This window comes from Mustela putorius, unplaced genomic scaffold (genome assembly GCF_011764305.1).
Source record: "Mustela putorius furo isolate JIRA1106 unplaced genomic scaffold, ASM1176430v1.1 tig00000129_pilon_pilon_pilon, whole genome shotgun sequence".
NCBI lineage: Eukaryota > Metazoa > Chordata > Mammalia > Carnivora > Mustelidae > Mustela > Mustela putorius.
In genome coordinates this window covers 21132836-21151274 of record NW_025421290.1, presented here as the reverse complement: position 1 = coordinate 21151274, position 18439 = coordinate 21132836, and the positions used below count along the sequence as shown (strand labels likewise).

The window sequence follows — 18439 nt, the reverse complement described above, 5'->3', positions numbered from 1 at the left end:
GATTTCAGGGAAATTACTCAAAGGCCGCACAGCTTTGTCAGAATTCGAGATGTGAAACAAGGCAGCTGAAAGACTCCATATCAAAAGGGTAAATTCAATTCAGGAGATATTAATCTGATTACCTAAGTGAGGCCGCGAATCGGATATGCTCCATTGTGCACCCTGTTCAACCTGGACAGCTGGAGGAGCCAATGGCTTCCTTTTCCCCGACATATAATTAAGTTTTAAGAGATGATCGAGTTACGGATACAAAGTTTTAAGAAATATTTCATTCAGGAGTGGCATTTACAGTGCTCGCCTGTTGCAAGAGACATTGTTCACTTTATTTCCTTGAGCCATGCTAGAGAGTGTGTGGATCGGGGCCTAGGGGCTCGGTGTTTGTGTTTCAAGCTACAATAAACGCCCTCTGTGCACCTGCCTGGAGGAAAAACCAGTCCAGCCGCCTCCCTAGACAAAAGGGCCCTGTATTAAGTGCTGAAAACCCAGACGTGAACTGACCCTGTCAAATTCCAGATAGAAAAAACAAAAAAGAATCAATATTTTTGTCCAATCCAAAAAAGAAGCTGTCATGTAGGTTTCTGGCTTTCCTTTCTCATCCTTACTGAGTCAGAACAACAGTGACCTGTCAAGAGAAGTCACCTTCTTTCTCACGAGTCTCCTCACCTTTCTAGATTCCTTTCCTGATGGCGCAGTCCATGGCCTGGTGCTCTCTAAGCTGTCCTCCAGTGATTAACATATACTCCTAGCTCCTTCTCCACCAGGCCCTTGCCCTGGAACCCTGGAATCTCATTTCAGTCTCCAAGGCCGTACATCTTCCCATAGAGATTGCATTACTAACTTACATATTTTCAAAGATCTCACCAATACACGCTTATCACAAATTCCACCTGCACTTAGAATTGCAAGAATGTTTATCTGTAGGGCAAAATATCAAGATCCTAGTTCTTCCATGCCTGCCATGGTTCCTGATGCTAGTTGGGCAAAGGTCAGGCTGGGTCATGTGTACCCATCTCGATGACTCCTTCAGAGTGCTGTTCAGCTCGGGCTGCTTCTAGAATCAGTCATGCTAGTCTCAGCTGACCCCTGCATCCTTGTGAAAGGAAGTGATTTCTCACAAAATTTGAAATCCAACTAAATGAAGTTTTTCTTTGTGAATTTCACCAAGGCATGGGCAACTTTACCCCAGTTCACTGATGAATAAATGAAGACTTGTGAGGTGACTAGCCCAACCTAAGAGTGCAGCTTGGTTACAAACCAGAAAAGGATCCATCAGTTGCAATCTCCAACTTCTCTAAGCCAGCCCGGAATAGATGGTAAAATTAATGAAAGCATGATTTTGGTAATTATTGAAAACTGCCACACATGGTAAGGCTTTGGCTGCAAACCATTTTCAAACATATCTGGTGAACAGCTAAACCCCTTTTAAGGGTTAACAGCTCAACCAGGTACTCAAGGTTGCCTCAACCACTTCTCCAAACTCTGACCCTGAGGGGCAGGAAAACTAGATGATCAGCACAGGAAAGCCAGGTTCCCTAACATGACTGTTCCAGCAGGATGTGCTTAATTGTTTGTGTCTGGAGTGAGCATAGGAACCAAGCGCAGTTTATCTGATTTGGTGCTCATGAAATAGCTGGCCAAGAAAAACAGTCCCCCACCACAGGTGCTAAGCTACACAGAGCTACCTTGGCCAGCCTGGTGAGTTCTCAGCGAAATACATGGCCGATGTGCCGCCTGTACCTTTATGAGCAATGGAGGCTGTCCGCGGGCTGATACACAGGGCCCTACATACACTGTGATTCAGGACAGACAGGTCAGGGAGTCCATCTTCCTTGTGTCCTACTCTCCTAAGATGGTGGCCCACACCACCGAAAGATCGTGATGGTCTCTCCTTTCCACGAGTGCCCCAGACATTTAAAATCTGCCACCTGGGGGTGCCTGGGTGGCTCAGTGGGTTAAGCCACTGCCTTTGGCTCAGGTCATGATATCAGGGTCCTGGGATCAAGTCCCGCATCGGGCTCTCTGCTTAGCAGGGGGCCTGCTTCCCTCTCTCTCTCTGCCTGCCTCTCTGTCTACTTGTGATCTCTCTCTGTAAAATAAATAAATAAAATCTTTAAAAAAAATAAAATAAAATCTGCCGCCCTCATCCTGGCAATTCATTAAGTGCCACGGTCAGTGGGACTTTCACTGTCTAGTGTGTGTGGACCTCACATGCTGGCCTTCCTTTCTTTTCTTATCTTTTCCCGTCCTCTCCATTGTAGTGCAACACGTACAACCCATTTAGATGTAGGTTTGGCTTCATTACAGTATGCAGGAATTCTAGGATTCCGAGATAAGGCTGACAAAAATTAGAATTAGCCTTTGGGTTCTGGAGGGCAGAGGCCAAGACTGATACTGTTCTTGTGGCCCTTGAGCTCCTGGCAAGCTTTTTACATAATAGATGCTTCATCCGTGAATGAACGAACAATTGAAAGAATGGAGGCGATGCTCAAGTTTGGGGCTCAGTCTCCTTCTTTTCGGGACAGTGGAGAGCTTTGCAATGAAAACAAGGAAGGGAGAAATTTGAACTGTCCCCGTGACATCAGTGGCAGGCATACCTATGATGACTCACCGTGATGTGGGATGAAAGTATTAGAATCCATTTCATTTTTTTAAAAACCTCTATTTCTGGTGTGTTTTATATAACCTAATGGCATAGTAGTACTATATTTTACAGAGCAGTTTTTCATATTTTGGGCAGTGTGCTTAAAGACGATTGGTTTGTGGATTCAAAAAAATGTGAAGATTGCTGCTCTACATAACCAGTGTAATAATAACAGTGACGAAGGGATGTGCCAAAATGTACACAGAGGGTTTAGTCCAGCCTAGGGTTTTGCTTTGTTCATCTTTAAAGAAGAAACAGAGAAGCTTGTCTGAAACTTGAAAAAGAAAGTATCAGTTACCCTTTGAAGAAGACAGCTTTGCAAGACATCAACCACTGCTACATCCTACACATCCGGGTGAGGGAGCCCAGGCCCAGAGGAGTTAAGTGACTTGCTCAAAGTAACACAGATGGTTTGTGGCAGAGCTGGCCCTTGAACACAGGTCTCCTCATTCCGAAGGCAGGGGCTTGTTTGCTGTTTAAAAACACCTATTCTCTCATGTCTGTAAAGAGACTTCGGGGTGCCTACAAAGAAATGGCCACAATTATCATATCACTTAGCATGGGACCCTCTCTACTCTGGCAATGGCAGGCAGAAATCCGTGACCAGAAGCTCAGTGAGGCAGCGGTATGATCATCTTGTAGAATTGAGTATGATGTGAGACACCTGGGTGGCTCAGTCGGTCATGATCTCAGGGCTCTGGGATGGAGTCCTGAATCCAGCTCCTTGCTCAGCAGGGAGCTTGCTTCTGCCTCTGCCTGCTGTTCCCCCTGCTTTACTACTCTCTCTCTTTGTCTCTGACAAATAAATAAATGAAATGAAGAAGAGGGAGAAGGAGAAGGAGAAGGAGGAGGAGGAGGAGAAGAAGGAGAAGAAGGAGAAGAAGGAGAAGAAGGAGAAGAAGGAGAAGAAGGAGAAGAAGGAGAAGAAGGAGAAGAAGGAGAAGAAGGAGAAGAAGGAGAAGAAGGAGAAGAAGGAGAAGAAGAAGAAGGAGAAGGAGAAGGAGAAGGAGAAGAAGAAGAAGAAGAAGAAGAAGAAGAACTGAGTATAATGTACTGATCAAGGGCACAGACCCCAAATCTGGGTTTGAATTCCAGCTAATCACTAGTTAGCTGGCCATCAGCAGCTTATGTAAATGTTCCATGTTTCAGTTTCTTTGTTTCTGAAGCGGAGGTAACAAATGAACCCCACAAAGCTGTTGGGAATTTTCATGCTCAGTACAATGTCTGACACATAATGGATGCTCCTTACTCTTGCTAGAAAAAGGAACACAAAACAGATAACTAATTTCCATAGGGCCATTTAAACCATTGGCTATTTTCTCTCACCACCTAGCAAAACATGACAGATAAGCATGTCTACCTATAAGGTGCCCTGATAGAGGGAGAGCTCACCTGATGCTACTCAGGCGCCCGAGTGCACCAAGAAATCCCCCCCTCCCCCGGCTGATGACTGGGAAACCAAAGCCACACCTGGCCACCCAGACTTCAAAATAGTTAATTAAAGCTTATTATAAAGTTCCCATTACCTTGAGAAATCTAAAGCTATTCCCACCCAAAAGTAATTCCCCTCAAAGAGATCAAAATCCTATTTCTCTAGTTTCACCCCCATTTCCTCTAACCTGTACACCACTCCCTGCGAAATCTCTTGGAACCACAAAATCTTCCTGTCTCTGGCCTGTTTCAGTGGCTCCCCACGCCCCCCCCCCCCAATAAAGAATTCAAAGTGGCCAATATGATGAGAAGCATCTTTCACAACCCACCCCTGCCTATCTTGACAGACGACCTCTTGCCTGCCAGCCACAGCACCCCTCCCACAGGGCTCCTGTGGCAGCTTAGAGTATGCCACACTCTAGCCCTTTACATGGGCTTTTCTCAAGGCCAGGAGCACCTTCCCATCCTCTTTCTTCTCTTGGAATCCGCTATGGATCCTTCAAGATACAGCTCAAGGGTCTCTTCCCTGGAAAGCCTTCCTGGAGAATTCTCATTCCCAAACCAGGACTCCCGCCCGTGTGCCACCCAGCAGTATCCTCCACCCACGGCCATCAGAGCACACTTCGTTTACTGGTCCATCACACTTCCTCCTGACTGCGAGCTTAGGAAAAAGCAGGGACTGTAACTTCTGCTTCTGTACCCTTAGCACCTGCTGAGCACAGGACCCAGTAGATAGTAAGCCCCTCAGAAATATCCATACTGTATATCAGACTCAACGGCTTCCATTACCACACTGCTGTAAATGGGAGAGAGTTCGCCTTCAAAGGCAGAGTTATTGGGCTTCCAGTTCTTTCCCTTCTGACACTTTCCCTGCACTGCCCAATGTATTTATCATGCACACTCAGTGCAGGTACACAGGTAAAGCTGACTGCACTTTGGAGGAATTTTAGAACATATATGATTATGTCCGGTGAGAAAAACCACAATAGTGGTTTCATGCTTCTTTAAGGTAAATACATATCTAAAGCTTTAAGTAGTTCTTTGATTGCTCTCACTTTGCAGCTGTAGGCGCCTCAATCAGTCATCAAGTATTTATTGAGTAACTACTATACCAGGCATTACTGTAGGCTCTGATGATCCAGTAGTGAACAAAAGAGACAAAGGCTCTTATCCTGGGGCAGTTTACCTTCTAATGAACACAAGATAACACAAGCTATTTTCCTTGGTTCCAGGCTGGTCGATTTAGGAGTCAGGAGGATCTTTCTGGTTGGGCCTTGGATTTACCCCTTCAGCTCTAGCAGCCACGTATTCATTGACCTTTATTTCCTGGGCTCTACCTTTAAAGATTTCAATGACTGATTCTGTCTCTGGCCTATAGCTTTCGTGGGGGTATGTTCTCTTTGTCACTTAACTTAGAAGCAACTTATTTTGCTTCTGGCCTCATTTATCCATATATTGTATTTAAAAACATAAGTTTGTCTCCTTATTCTCAGCCCGCTGGGGTACCATCCATCCTCTATGACTAGAAGTAATACTCTCTTAGCTGCTTGTGTGGGTCTATTAGTTTAGAAACATGGTTAAGAAAATCAATATCAGAACCCAAAAAGACCTCACTGTCTTCTGTTAAAACACAGAAACCCCTCCCCACACACACACTTGCATTTAACCCATAAAACTCAGACCCCCTCCTGAAGTAATTCTGTTCCAGCATATCATAAATGGTGGAAAGGATGTTCCACTGAACATTCTTCTATTACCCAGCTGCCATCTTGGCTTCTCTGGCTTATCTTGTCTTAAGCAGTGTGGTAAATGATGGCCAAGCACAGGATATAGTCTGCACTAATGTGCTGGTCACATGTTCCTGAGTAGGAGATGACTTGTACACAGGCAAGATTAGGCCTCATGTCTCATCAGATAATATTATTTCAAATAGGCTGTAGATTCCAGATAAATAGAAGAGACCTCTCTCATCCCTGAAAAAAAAAAAAATTCTAGGGTTGACTGTAGATATAAAGAAAATTAAGGAGGAATCAGATGGTTATCTGGGACTGGAAAAACATATTTTCAAATGTTATTGGTTTTTTTTTGTTTTTTGGGTTTTCTTTTTTTTTTCTTTTCTTTTCTTTTCTTTTTTTTTTTGGTGTGTGTGTGTGTGTGTGTTTAGGCTGTGTATTAGCACAAAGCATAAACAAGCAATAGGTAAGTAATACCAAAAGTTGATCAAGAAGGAAAGGATTCTGAGAATGGATGTGACTGATGGGATTGACAGAGGTACACACACCTCTGGGTTTATAAGCAAACTGCTTAGTTGGACAAAGTTCTTTAACTCGATGTTGGGGTGGGGAAATCTGCCCTTCATCCATAACCTGTTGTAAGAGAAGGGTGCCCCTTATCCATACACTCACTGAAAAGACAGGTGTACTCGCCACATTCATATGACTTCTTGGCCATGGGTGACAGGACCAAAGGACCACTCATCCGCAGAATTACCAGGTGTAAAAAGGTAAACTGGACCAATCAGATCATAAGGTCAAGGGCCAGTGCGTTGGAAACCTGAGGCAGAGATGAGAAAAATGAAGAGAACTACCTGTTTCCAATTCCTGTGTAATCAGGCCATATTTAGTTCCTATTTGCATGTAGCCATGTATCCTTGGGGATACAAGCCATGTATCCTTAAAACTATAAGTTCTTGAGCCAGACTTCTGAGTTGGAATCCTGGCTCTGTCAGTAATTGTGTTGCTTTCTAAGCCTCAGTTTATCTATAAAATAGGATAATGATTACCATCCACCTCAGAGGGTTGCTGTAAGGCTTAAATGCAACAATGGATGCACAAGCCAGACATACAATATGTGGTACATACTGTTAGCTACTGTTATTAAAAGTCCTAACTTTTTGTAAGCAAACTTGACTGGGTTTCTGTTTCTTGCTACCAAAAGGGCCCTGAATAGTCTAGTAACTACACAGTCACAGACCTGAGACAAAGCCTGGTGACCCAATAAAGGCATATGGCTACCATGAGTCCTTCCAACATGCCTAATCTCCAATCTTAAAATAGTCTCCTTGAGAGCTCAGATGGAGATACTTTAATCTTGATATTCTTGGTGCTTTACACAGATAAGAGATTTACTGAAAGAAGGTTCTCCAAGTATGATCCCTAGACCAGCGGTAACAACAACTCCAGAGAATCTGTTAGAAATGCAAATTATCTGGCCCCTCCCACAACTGAATGAAACTCTTAGAGAGGGAGCCCCACAATCTATAGGTTAATACCCACCCCTTCCACCCCCCATCCCCACCCGTGGTTCTGATGAATGCTGAAGTTTGAGAACCACTGGAATAAAGGTTCTGGTGTGGAAACACAACCACTCCATATCCTTGACTAAAGAACAGCCCTTTTCTATCTAGGGAGATCATCCATCTTCTTTGACTGAGCATGTGGCTTTGGAAGGGATGCACATGGAACTGTAAGGGAGGAAAGAAACATTCCTCGCCAGTCAAATAAGCCTCATCAATCATGTTGATCAAGGAAATGACGTGTTGCCAATGGATTATCCTCACATTCTTCTCACAGGGGCTTTGGGAAAAATCATAAACTCCCTAACGTGGCATGCCAGATGTCCACGATCCACTCTGCGTATTTCTCAAGTCTCATCACTTGCATTTCTCTAACATCACCCCTGCGCTCCCAGCCATAGGAATTACTGCAGTTCTTCAAATGACCATGCTTTTCCCATCATATCTTTGATAATGATATATCCTCTATCTAGAATGCCATTCTTCCATCTCTGTATTCTTAGCACTAAGTACAGTTCCTGGTACATACTGAGTGCCCCCATTTCCCTATATGAATGAGTTCATTGTCTCCCTACTTCCAATCTCCCTATCTCTAAACCATCCTACACATCTCATCTAGATAGTACTGAGAGCATATAGTTACGATCATTTCAGCATAAAATCTAAATTCATTCTGGCATTCCAAGTCTGGTCCCAATCTACTTCTAGGTTTATTGTAAGTGACCACCCCAGGCAAATTGGGCTCCTTTGCCCTCTTCCCAGCATATCCTGCATTTTCCTACAGCACAGATTCCATATTTATCGGGTGCTCTCCAGAAACTACAGAACACAAGAGTGATCTAGACAAAGTCCCTGCCTTTGAGGAAATTATATGAAAGCAAAGGAGGCAGATAGTGAATGCACAGACAAATTTATAATATGAGGTCAGGTAGTGATAAGGGCAATGAAGAAAAATAAAGCATGCTTGGGGGTAGAAGAGGATGGGATGGGGGTAGGGGCCCCATCTTAGATAGAGAGGCGAAGGAAGACGCCTCTGAAATGACACTTGAGCAAGACTGAACACAGTGAGGGAGGAGCCCAAGGAGAGATCTGGACAGGAGCTCCAGTCAGTAGGAATAACAAATGGAAAAGCCCAGAGGCAGAAACACTTTGGTGAATTTGAAAAACAGGAGAGTGGGCTTTGAGGCTAGAACAGATGGTGGGGGGAGGAGGACAAAAGATAAGGGCGGGACATGGCCCATTTTGAACTTACTGCCTTAGTTCACAGCATTTCCTGATCACTAGTCTTCTTTGCCTGTTGAAATCCTACCTATCCCGCAAGGGCTGTCCCTTACATTTTCCTCCCAGGACCCTTCAGTTTCCCCTCTGCTGAAAGAGATGTGCTCCCTCCTCTTCCTAAATCCTGGAATCTCTGGTGCATACTTTCTCGTCTGAAAGCACCACCCATATTCTACCTAATAATACTCGCCTTTAAACTTTTCTCAATCTACACTGTAAATATCTTGTGGGCAAGGACCATATCTTGCTCATTTCTGGATTTCCTGTAACATTAACATAGTGCATATAGTAGGGGCTCCACAACTCATAAAATCATCGGCTGGAAGGCACTTGAAAGTCTCTTCATCTAGCCAAAAAGTTTTTTTTGGAGGGGCCATAGCTCTAAAACTATGCTAATATATGCAGGAATGCAGCTATTGCATAGGAAATGTCAGTATGACTGAATGAAATGCAGCTTAATCCAACTAGAATTTATTTAGTGGCTTATCAGAAAAATGAGGAAAAGCAAAGCCCTCAGAGAGATCTGAGCCTAGGTCAGAGCTCAGCGGGACTGTCCTTGGGCTAGACCACCTTGCCAGACCTTCTTATAATCCTCCCCAAATCCTAGTAAACATTACAAATGCATTCTGAAAGTTTTTCATGCTACATTACAATGCAAACCAAGTTATTCTCTGGGCACCACTCCTAGAAACCAGCTATTCATCCCTCCTCTATGATCTCTGACCTAGAGGCCTCTCATATTTGGTACTGAATTCTCTTTGATGATGGTAAACACGGATCTTGTCTCAGAAAATCCTTCCAACTTGAAGCCCTGTGGGATCACACCCCCTCTTGGCATCCCATTCTTGGGCTTTTGGCCCCGTCATCTCCGTAGTTGAGACAATTGACAAAACTGGCTTTGGTGTTCTCGTCCCTTCTGCCTTCATGACACTGAAATGTTAATGGGAACATGTGCAGATCTGGGAAATTAGCCAGCAAATCCTAAGTAGTGAAGAAGTCTGAGGGTAAGAGGAAAATACTTTCAAAACATCTAGTCCAGCCCTCCCACGAACCACCTCAAAGACTGCACCCCAAGAAAACTCTCTCTCATCTCATTTGATCGTAATGTACCTCATGCTTCAAATGTGTCTCTCTTTGGCAGACTACTGCTAGCAAAACAGAGCTCCTGACCAAGAAATACTTCCTGGTGGCTGACATGAATGTTCCCTTTCTCCTGTTGGTCCCTCTGTCTTGATCCTGTTACCCCCTGGTCTCCCTGCTGGACATGTTCAACAAGTTCCTCTCCCTTTTGAGATTTACAGCTTGTCAGAACTTTGTAGGCTCTGTCCACCCTCTCTCAACTCTAGCTGCCCCGACCTCACATAATAGTAAGTAGACTTTCTTTAGCTAAAAACACAGGGCTTGGGTGCTTTTAATCCTTTTCTATAAATTAGGCCTTCCATGGCATCTGAAGAGTTGCTGGAAGTAAAATACACCCAGCTAAGTGCCATGGATTCTTGAATACTAGGGAGGGTGGAGTATGGGTAGGTACGTGTCCCTTGTGAATGGAAAGATGTGAGGTTGTGTGTTGGTATATGTCTGTGACTTTGGAATCAGAAATCGAAAGGTCACCAGGACACTTAAACATTTTGATCCAAAACTCCCAAGAGGCAGCTGTAGCCAAATCTAGGAATTTTCAGGAGGGACTCTAACTTCTGTTCCTGGCACCACCACTTCTCACTTATTGTGTGGCCTTTGAGCAGTCCCCTTCTCTCCTTCATGCTTCATTTGCTTGAGGAGGTTTAAGTGATTTGTCATTTTAGGACATTTCAAAAGACTATAAAAATGTTAAGGTCGGCAATGCTGATCATAGTCATTAACATTAACCTCATTGTCACGTGGTGACATTTTATGTTTTCAAAGCAGTAATTAGAGCCAACCTGTACCATACCCCTGAGAGGTGGATTTTTAAAGCTGCCCCACCCATACTCATTTGTACATGGTCCTACCCAAACCGAGGCACATTTTTAGTTTTGAATTGGGCTGTGGAAGGGCCTCGGAGCTAAAGTGTGGAGAGAGCTCTGCTAACTTGACCAACCCACCCCAAAGTCTGTGGTTAATGGATTACAAATTTGGGTAATGCTGGACAATAAATTACAACTATAATAATAAAGCTGAAAGTACACACAATTTAAGCAGAAACACCAGTGTTTTTTATCGGAAATGAAAGAAACCATTGATCATAGCAACTGTCTGAGATTAGCAGGGAGCCACATTTTCAAACATCCTGCAGTAAATCCAGAGCAGATCCAGCTGGAAAGCAAGAGTGGAAATAAAACTTGAAAATTCATACCATGCTTTGAAGTCTGCTTCTTTCACAACCATGAGTCCCTGATTCGCCCCAACCATTCCGAGCTGCTCTTGCTTGTTGAATTTATTTTAGAAGAGACACAAGCCATGCACTGGCATATAATCTTTCAAATGGACTCCAGCTTTTTGCAGGGATGGTTTGTTAAGGAGTATGAATCCCAAAATACTTTCTCTTGCACATGAAATCAGCCATCAATTCAACTGGAACAGAAAGGCTTCTACTACTAAAACTAGAAAGCACTCTTGGTTCTAATGAGTACTGCTTTTTCTCTTGTGTTCTTTCCTTTACCCATCCACGCACTTTCAAGTTTTAGTTTTTGAGTGCTATTATCTATCAAAAACTATTAATGCAGATAAAAGGATACTAACATGCCAGATGCTGGAAATGCCAGGATGGCAGCCTAACAATGTCTTCCTTTCCATGAAGCCATCTGGGGCTCCTGAAACGGGCCACGTCACCACACTGAAGTGACTGCTATCCCATTAAATCATCAGAGGAGAGAAAGCCGATGGTGTGGGTTGAGCAGAGCTTCAATCTTGCACAGGGCCACTGTTACCATACGTCAACCTCACCTACCAACTGTGCTTATGTGGACAGGAGCCCAGCCAGTCCTTCTGCCCAAATCCCAGGTGACTTCAGAACAGGGTATGGAGTCGTAGGCCAGCTGGACTGTTAGATCCTTTCTCTACTGATCGTTGTGGGGAACAGAGATACTCCCTAGGAGAGAGATCCAGTCATCCTTAGTATTTTTGATGACTACCAGGAAGAATTGGCAAGGGCATCTAAGAAACATGTCCTTGGCCACAGAACAGTCACAGTAACCTAGTCAATAATCAGTCACTCAACTTTGTAATAATCTAGTTGTCAACAAAACAAAAAACTAAAGAAGAAAATACTTTGATTCACAGTGCCTGGTCAAGAACAATGTAGATTCTAAAACCAGAAATCTGGATTTCTGCCCTTAGGTTCACAGGGCAGTGAATTTTGGTCAGTTTGCATAAGTCTTGAAGGTTCCATTCTCCCCCACTGAATGAAATAATGTTTGTGAGAGGCAGGCTGAAAACTCACAAGCACACTGCACCTAAGGGAAGTTATTTCAGTTAAATAGAAAAAATTCAATTTGCCCTCATTCTTTCTCTGGGCACAAAACTACAGGGCAGGAATGATGTGGAGAAAGTCCTTGGCCTCTGGGGTCCACTCTTCTCTTCTTTGGCTCTCCTACCTGGGAGTTGGATAACCCAACAGAGGAATGAAACTCCAATGAAGGGAATCATACCATGGACCCAAGCAGTGAACATGGTCTACATCATCCAAGCAACAACCCAACTGTAAGCTTAATAAGGGAGTGGGGGGGGACCCAAAAAACTAGCAACACAAAAACAAAGAACTCTCAACTTTACAGACACTGGGAGGGCAACAGCTGGTCAGCCGAGATTAAAGGAGCGTGAGAGAGCACCTCCCCATCTCCTGACTTCTCCTCCCCCATAGAGGTTCCTGCAGCCAGCCAGGGCTCGGCTTTTACAGCTCTGTGAAGATGACCTTGTTCCAGCTAAGATAGGGGCTCTTTTGATCTCAGCAGGGGGATGCTCTGGGCCTGCAGCTGGCAGATATTAATAGTACAAGATCTGCTGGGGTGGAAGAGATCTCTCCGCTGGGCCAGGTCACTTATATTCCCGGCTCTGCATCAGAGCAGAAGGGACTTCATCTCCCTGAATTGGCCCCTGCTGGGTATTTCCCTTAGGTCAACTCAGATCATTTTATTGTTGGCTGCTCTTGGCTGCTTGTTCTCACCCCACAACTGTTTTCAAGGGAGCACTGTTGAAGCCATGCCCTCTGCTCTACGGCTGAACTCTATTACACGACAGGGTGGACCTGGAGCTCACCTCTCCCGTGTTTCTCACTCTCACTGGTTTGCGCATTCGTCTTCTTGTGTACACGTCCATGCGGGAGACAGCAGAGAGCGCGAGAGACAGACCGACGAGACCAGAATGGTTTGCAGAGTAAGGAGATGGTAATGTGGGGGGAGGAGGCTCTTCTAGGGATGCTGAAGTATCAGTGCTAAGATTCCTGTAGACCCTTTCTATCAGGCGTAGTCTAGGAAATACAAGGCCATTCTGCCCACTCCATAAGTCAGAATTTTAAGACCCCGTCAACAAGTGAATGCTCCTGATCTTCAGATGGGAGAGCTAGAAAAGACTTCGGCAATTTTGTATTTCCATCTTGAGGCCCAAAGGTCACAGGGCTAATAACACAAAAGCAAAGTTGGTACAATGGATCCCGGAAACAACAAAGTAACTGATACCTATTAACCACAGTGGTATTAACAACCATTGCAATGTATTTGGATAGGTATAAATGCTTTAAGAAAATTGTCCATTTTAGTTCACTGGTAAGGAACTTCATTATAGACTTCAGGAAAAATATTTCTATAGCCTCTTTACCTGCTCAGCTATGCAAAGAAAAGATCTAGAAAAATCAATTGTTTCCATTCTCCCTAGGATTTCATAATTTTAAAAAGTTGTCTAAAGATGAGCTGGTAAGTCTCCCCTTGTTATGAGAACACCTTTACCATTTTCTGGAAGCGGTCACACAGAGCCCCCAATTACCTCTGTATCTGTCCTGTTCCCTTTCTTTGCTTGAGATAAACCAGGAAGCCAAGACAAAGCAAAATGCTGCTACTTTTTGGTTTTTAAATAAGGAAACAAGATATTTTATTCCTCCTCAAACCTGAATAAATGTGTGTGTGAAATAATTACAACAATTTTTTTTAAAGGTTTTATTTATTTATTTGACAGAGAGACATCACAAGTAGGCAGAGAGGCAGGCAGAGAGAGAGAGAGGAGGAAGAAGCAGGCTCCCTGCTGAGCAGAGAGCCCGATGCGGGACTCGATCCCAGGACCCTGAGATCATGACCCGAGCTGAAGGCAGTGGCTTAACCCACTGAGCCACCCAGGCGCCCTAATTACAACAATTTTTAATGAGGTGCTTTATGTGAATCTCATGGTTCCTATTTACATGGTACCCATTTAGCATTTATTTACTGCCTATTACGTGCCTAGAGCTTAGCTAGTCACTCAGGATACAAAAAGAATCCAAGATAGCCCATGCGCTTAAAAAATCTGCCAATCTAGTCAGGAAACCATGAAAAGCTAAATTAATTTTCCTGAACCTTTTCTCTATAAAGCAGAGCAGGTAGAAGGACCACAGAGGAGGAAGAGGGAGCCAGACCAGTGCAGACTGGAACAAACAAGGAGGTTTTGTGGGAAGAGGTGGTCTTTAAATAAACTTTGACTGAGTCGGAGGATTTGGGAAGAGAGGAAGCGGTAGAAGTAAAAAAGGGAAATGCTATTCTAGATAGGACAAGCTGTCCCTGCAGTGGCTAGGGGCAGGAATGGGGAGGGGCAGGCACAAAGTCAGCGTGCTTGATGTGGGAGCTTCCTGGAAGGCACTGGCAAGAACCAAGGGGAATGGGAAGGACAGGGCAGACTGTGAGAGTGAGGAAGCACCACATCTAGTGGTGTTTGGGAAACTAATCCACACAAAAGAAAAGAAAGCGAAAACACAAAAATCCTGATTTTTAGCACGTGCAGATTCCCATGGTGTAAATACTTCTACCCTGGCTGATTTCAGGCTGACAAACCACAAATTCCTGATTATTTTAAAATTGAGTCTAGCCCATTCTCAGAAAATGGGCAGATACAGTTTCCAGACTTCTGGGTAGGAAAGTGACATGTACAACTAAGCCAGATTAGGAGAGTTTCATTTGTAGTGGCAGAATGGAGATGGTAGAGGCTGGAGTTGGGAGGGCCATTTTGGAAGTCATAGAAATAATCCAACTGTGAGTTGAATAAGTCAGCTGATCACAATACAAATCACAAAGAAGAGGTACCTGGCTGGCTCTGTTGGTGGAGCAGGCCACTCTTGATCTCAGAGTCATGAGTTCAAGCCCTACACTGGGCACGGAGCCTATTTTTAAAAAATTTATATTATCCATAGACTTTTTTTTTTTTTAAATTATAAAGAAGAGGGGGCAGAGGAAGAATACATTTGGAAAGAAGAACCAAGAAGACTAGAGGAGAGGAATTCAGGGAGGGAGGAAGAGTAAATGATTTGGGTTTTTAGTCCAGGTGATGATAGGGAGGGATCATATAACACTAAATGTGGAAATAGGGGACACAGAGCATTTTACAGTTTTTATAAATAAGTAGTTTCTCACTCTGAAAAACACCCCCCAAGAAGCAGGGCTGTGGCCCTTCCAATTTTTGAGTCCACAGACTGCAGCCAATCCACGGAAGACCACCTCGGCGGTCAGGAGCCTTACAAGCCTACAAAATGCCATCTGCTCCCTCATGGACGCTTCTCAGAAAATGGAAGTGCAGAGGGTTCTGTCACAGCTATACACGTGTATCCAACCCACAGCCAGCAGAACTTAGAAATGTCACATAAGAACTTTCAATAAAGCTAGAAACCACCCACTGGCTCAGTGGTGTAATTCCCCTAGCTCTGTAAACCATAGCCAGCCTGACCTTTGCTAGCATGGGAGGGTGGAGAAAATTTTGCTGATTTACCAACGTAGAGAGTTTCCCTTAACCCTTCTGTAACACTGGTCAGGAACGTCACATCTCCAGCACATGACAATGGTGTACATTTTTAGCCAGTCTAAAAGCACTCAGCCCAGACAAAAGGCTGAACTCCTATGCGAACACCAGTAAAGCAACCTGTGAGCATCTCTCAAAAATCAAGTCACTTAGCAGTTGTCCTTACACTAAGGACCCAAAGTCAACGTATGGAGGTGTGACAGTCTTCAAGGTGGAGGTTACGGATGTCTGTGAGGGTGACGCACTCCGATGAAAAAGGAAGCTGGCCTATAGAGACAAGGCATGAGCCTCTCCAAATGCAGGGAATCAGATGCCGGAGAAGTTGGCTAAGCCTGAATCACCAGGCTCCGGCTGGGTTCACTGGCGAGGGCCCCTCAGCCCAGTCTCCCAGTGGCACAGGGGGCAGAAAGGCAGAGAGGAGAGGCGGTGGGGCTATACGTCAGTGTCAAGTTTCTGCCCCTCTAGGACAGATCCCTTACCTTCAGACAGGGACAAATCATCAGCTGGAGACACCAGGTCTGCCTGAGAAGCTAGAGCTCCGCTTAGATGTGTAGTAATTTGATTCGTCAAGATAACCTGTGAACAGACAGGGAGAAGGTGGGGGAAGGGAGAAGAAAGAGACCAAATTAATTATTAGAGCTCTCGAAAGAACAGACTGTGGTTCAGGGAGGACTGATAAGCACAGGTAGGAAAACCCCAGTTCTGACTTTCATCAATTTCATCTGCGGGGCAAAATATCTGGCAAAACCTACAGGTCATTCAAAACACAGAAAAGAGGAAACAGGCTTCTTTTGGAACTTAAACCACTAATTGGTTCCTTCTAAGTGCTGAGTAAATTGGGTCTGAGAGGTGTTAGCTAAATAATGGAAGGCTAACCAGAGAATTAAGATGCATCTGAACGTATTTGATCAAGCTTCAATTATTAGGATTATGTCCACAGCCTAAGATATTGCTAGTGCTAAATAAAACCAGAAATAATCTGAAACTGGGATGCCTGTGGCTTCTTCCATATTAACTCCAAGTCAGAGTTCTATTTCCAAATTGGTGAAAGTGTAATAAGATTCATCTGTAAAGGAACAACGCTCTTCTTAAAGATTTGTTGAACTCCAACAAAAACATTCCAATCTCATTATGCATTTAAAACACAAATTAATATAATCCTACCTATTCAAAATATGGTTCATAACACCGAAAATTCCTATGATTCACTGCCACACTGTGATATCTGATTCAGTCAAGAAACTATTCTTTCCTTTAAAAATCTTCGTATAAAATTTACTATATTGTTTAGAAGCCTAAAGGAAGAATAAAATACAGATTCTCTCCTGGAACATTATACCGACTAACACCACAATTGTTTCCCAAAGTTTGATGGGGCTTCCCATCATGCAGAAAAACTGTGGGCATCTTGGTCACTCGGAGGAAACGTCCCTTCTGAAAACAGTACTAGGCACTTGGTATCTGGAATAAGCATCTAGTTGGACCATCTTGTTCTGTCCCAGGGGTCAGCTATGGTTTTGCTGCCCCCGAATTTGAAGAGAAATGGAAACGATCTCTCTTCTTCATTGTCCAGCTTTTCAGCCACACCTCTGTCATTGTCTCTTGAACAAACCAGGGACACGTTATAAATCCTCTACCAATGGCAGCTTAATTGGGGGCTGAGAGGGGAGCATGATGGCAAGGTCAGGCAAAGAAATGAAGTATTCTATTAGCAAAGACAACCTTTGCAAGGTCCGTGTGTGTGACCAAGGCTTATGAGTGTCCAGCTGCTCTGAAGCGACAGTCAGACCCTGCAGCGTTCTGCCAAGTACACACTCATCTCCTCTGCATCCTTCTGCTTCCCTGCTTTTCCTCTGGACTGGTAAGAATCACACACGAGGTGCCTGCATTACAATGGCTTTACAGAGTGGAATAACAGCCTGCTCTTCCAAGAACAAATGAGCATTTGTAGGAGTATGAATACAAATTATGTTCATTTCTCTCTTTATAATATAGGGTGTGGGCTTTGGAGTTGTATTAAACTGGGCTCAAATCTTGACTCTGACACCACGCACGCTGGGAAAGTCACTTCAACGTTTGAGTTAAGTAGCTTTATTTGTTCACAGGTAAAATCTACCCATCTTACAGAACTGTTACAAGAATTAAGTGAGATAAACAATGTGAGGCATTTAACATAATGTCCAGCACGTAGTATATAATCAATAAATGGGAGCCATGTTATTGGTGTTGTTTTCTTCAGAAACGATGCTATATAAGTTAAATATCTATTTAATATATAGTAAATGTCATGTGCTTCAGAGAATTAGATCTAACAGGAGAACTCTAAACCACAATTTTCTACACTAGGATACACTTTAGGATCTGATCACTCCTCCCAATCTTAGCCCTTCTTTTTTTAAAAGATTTTATTTATTTATTTGACAGACAGAGATCACAAGTAGGCAGAGAGGCAAGGCAGAGAGAGGAAGGGAAGCAGGCTCCCTGCTGAGCAGACAGCCCAATGCGGGTTCGATCCCAGGACACTGGGATCATGACCTGAGCCGAAGGCAGAGGCTTTAACCCACTGAGCCACCTAGGCGCCCCAACCCTTCTTAAGTTTTATTCAATGATCTCAGTAAAAAAAAGCAATCATTTAAAGGTAGGTCCATAAGGTACTGGTATTACTCTGAAAATACTATTTATTTATTTATTATGAAATACTATTTATTTATTTATGCTTTATTTACCCAACTACAAAACAATGTACCCGTTTGTCCTAGTTTTTAAAAATGTGAAGCTTCTGAGAGATTAAAATAGGAAAGCTCTACTTTTTTAGAGGATTCTTCTGTAAGATGGCTTGGTAAAAA

General features: G+C 43.7%; 1 protein-coding gene across 3 annotated transcripts in view; it reads right to left on the bottom strand.

Moving 5' to 3' along the window:
- RAD51B (RAD51 paralog B) overlaps positions 1-18439 on the bottom strand; it is a 682991-nt gene that overhangs the window by 252255 nt on the left and 412297 nt on the right. For all 3 annotated transcript variants that reach the window (XM_045070887.1, XM_004738999.3, XM_004739000.3), the window contains one exon: positions 16073-16169. In XM_045070887.1, the coding sequence (XP_044926822.1) occupies positions 16073-16169 (97 nt within the window). The remainder of the gene's footprint in view (positions 1-16072; positions 16170-18439) is intronic.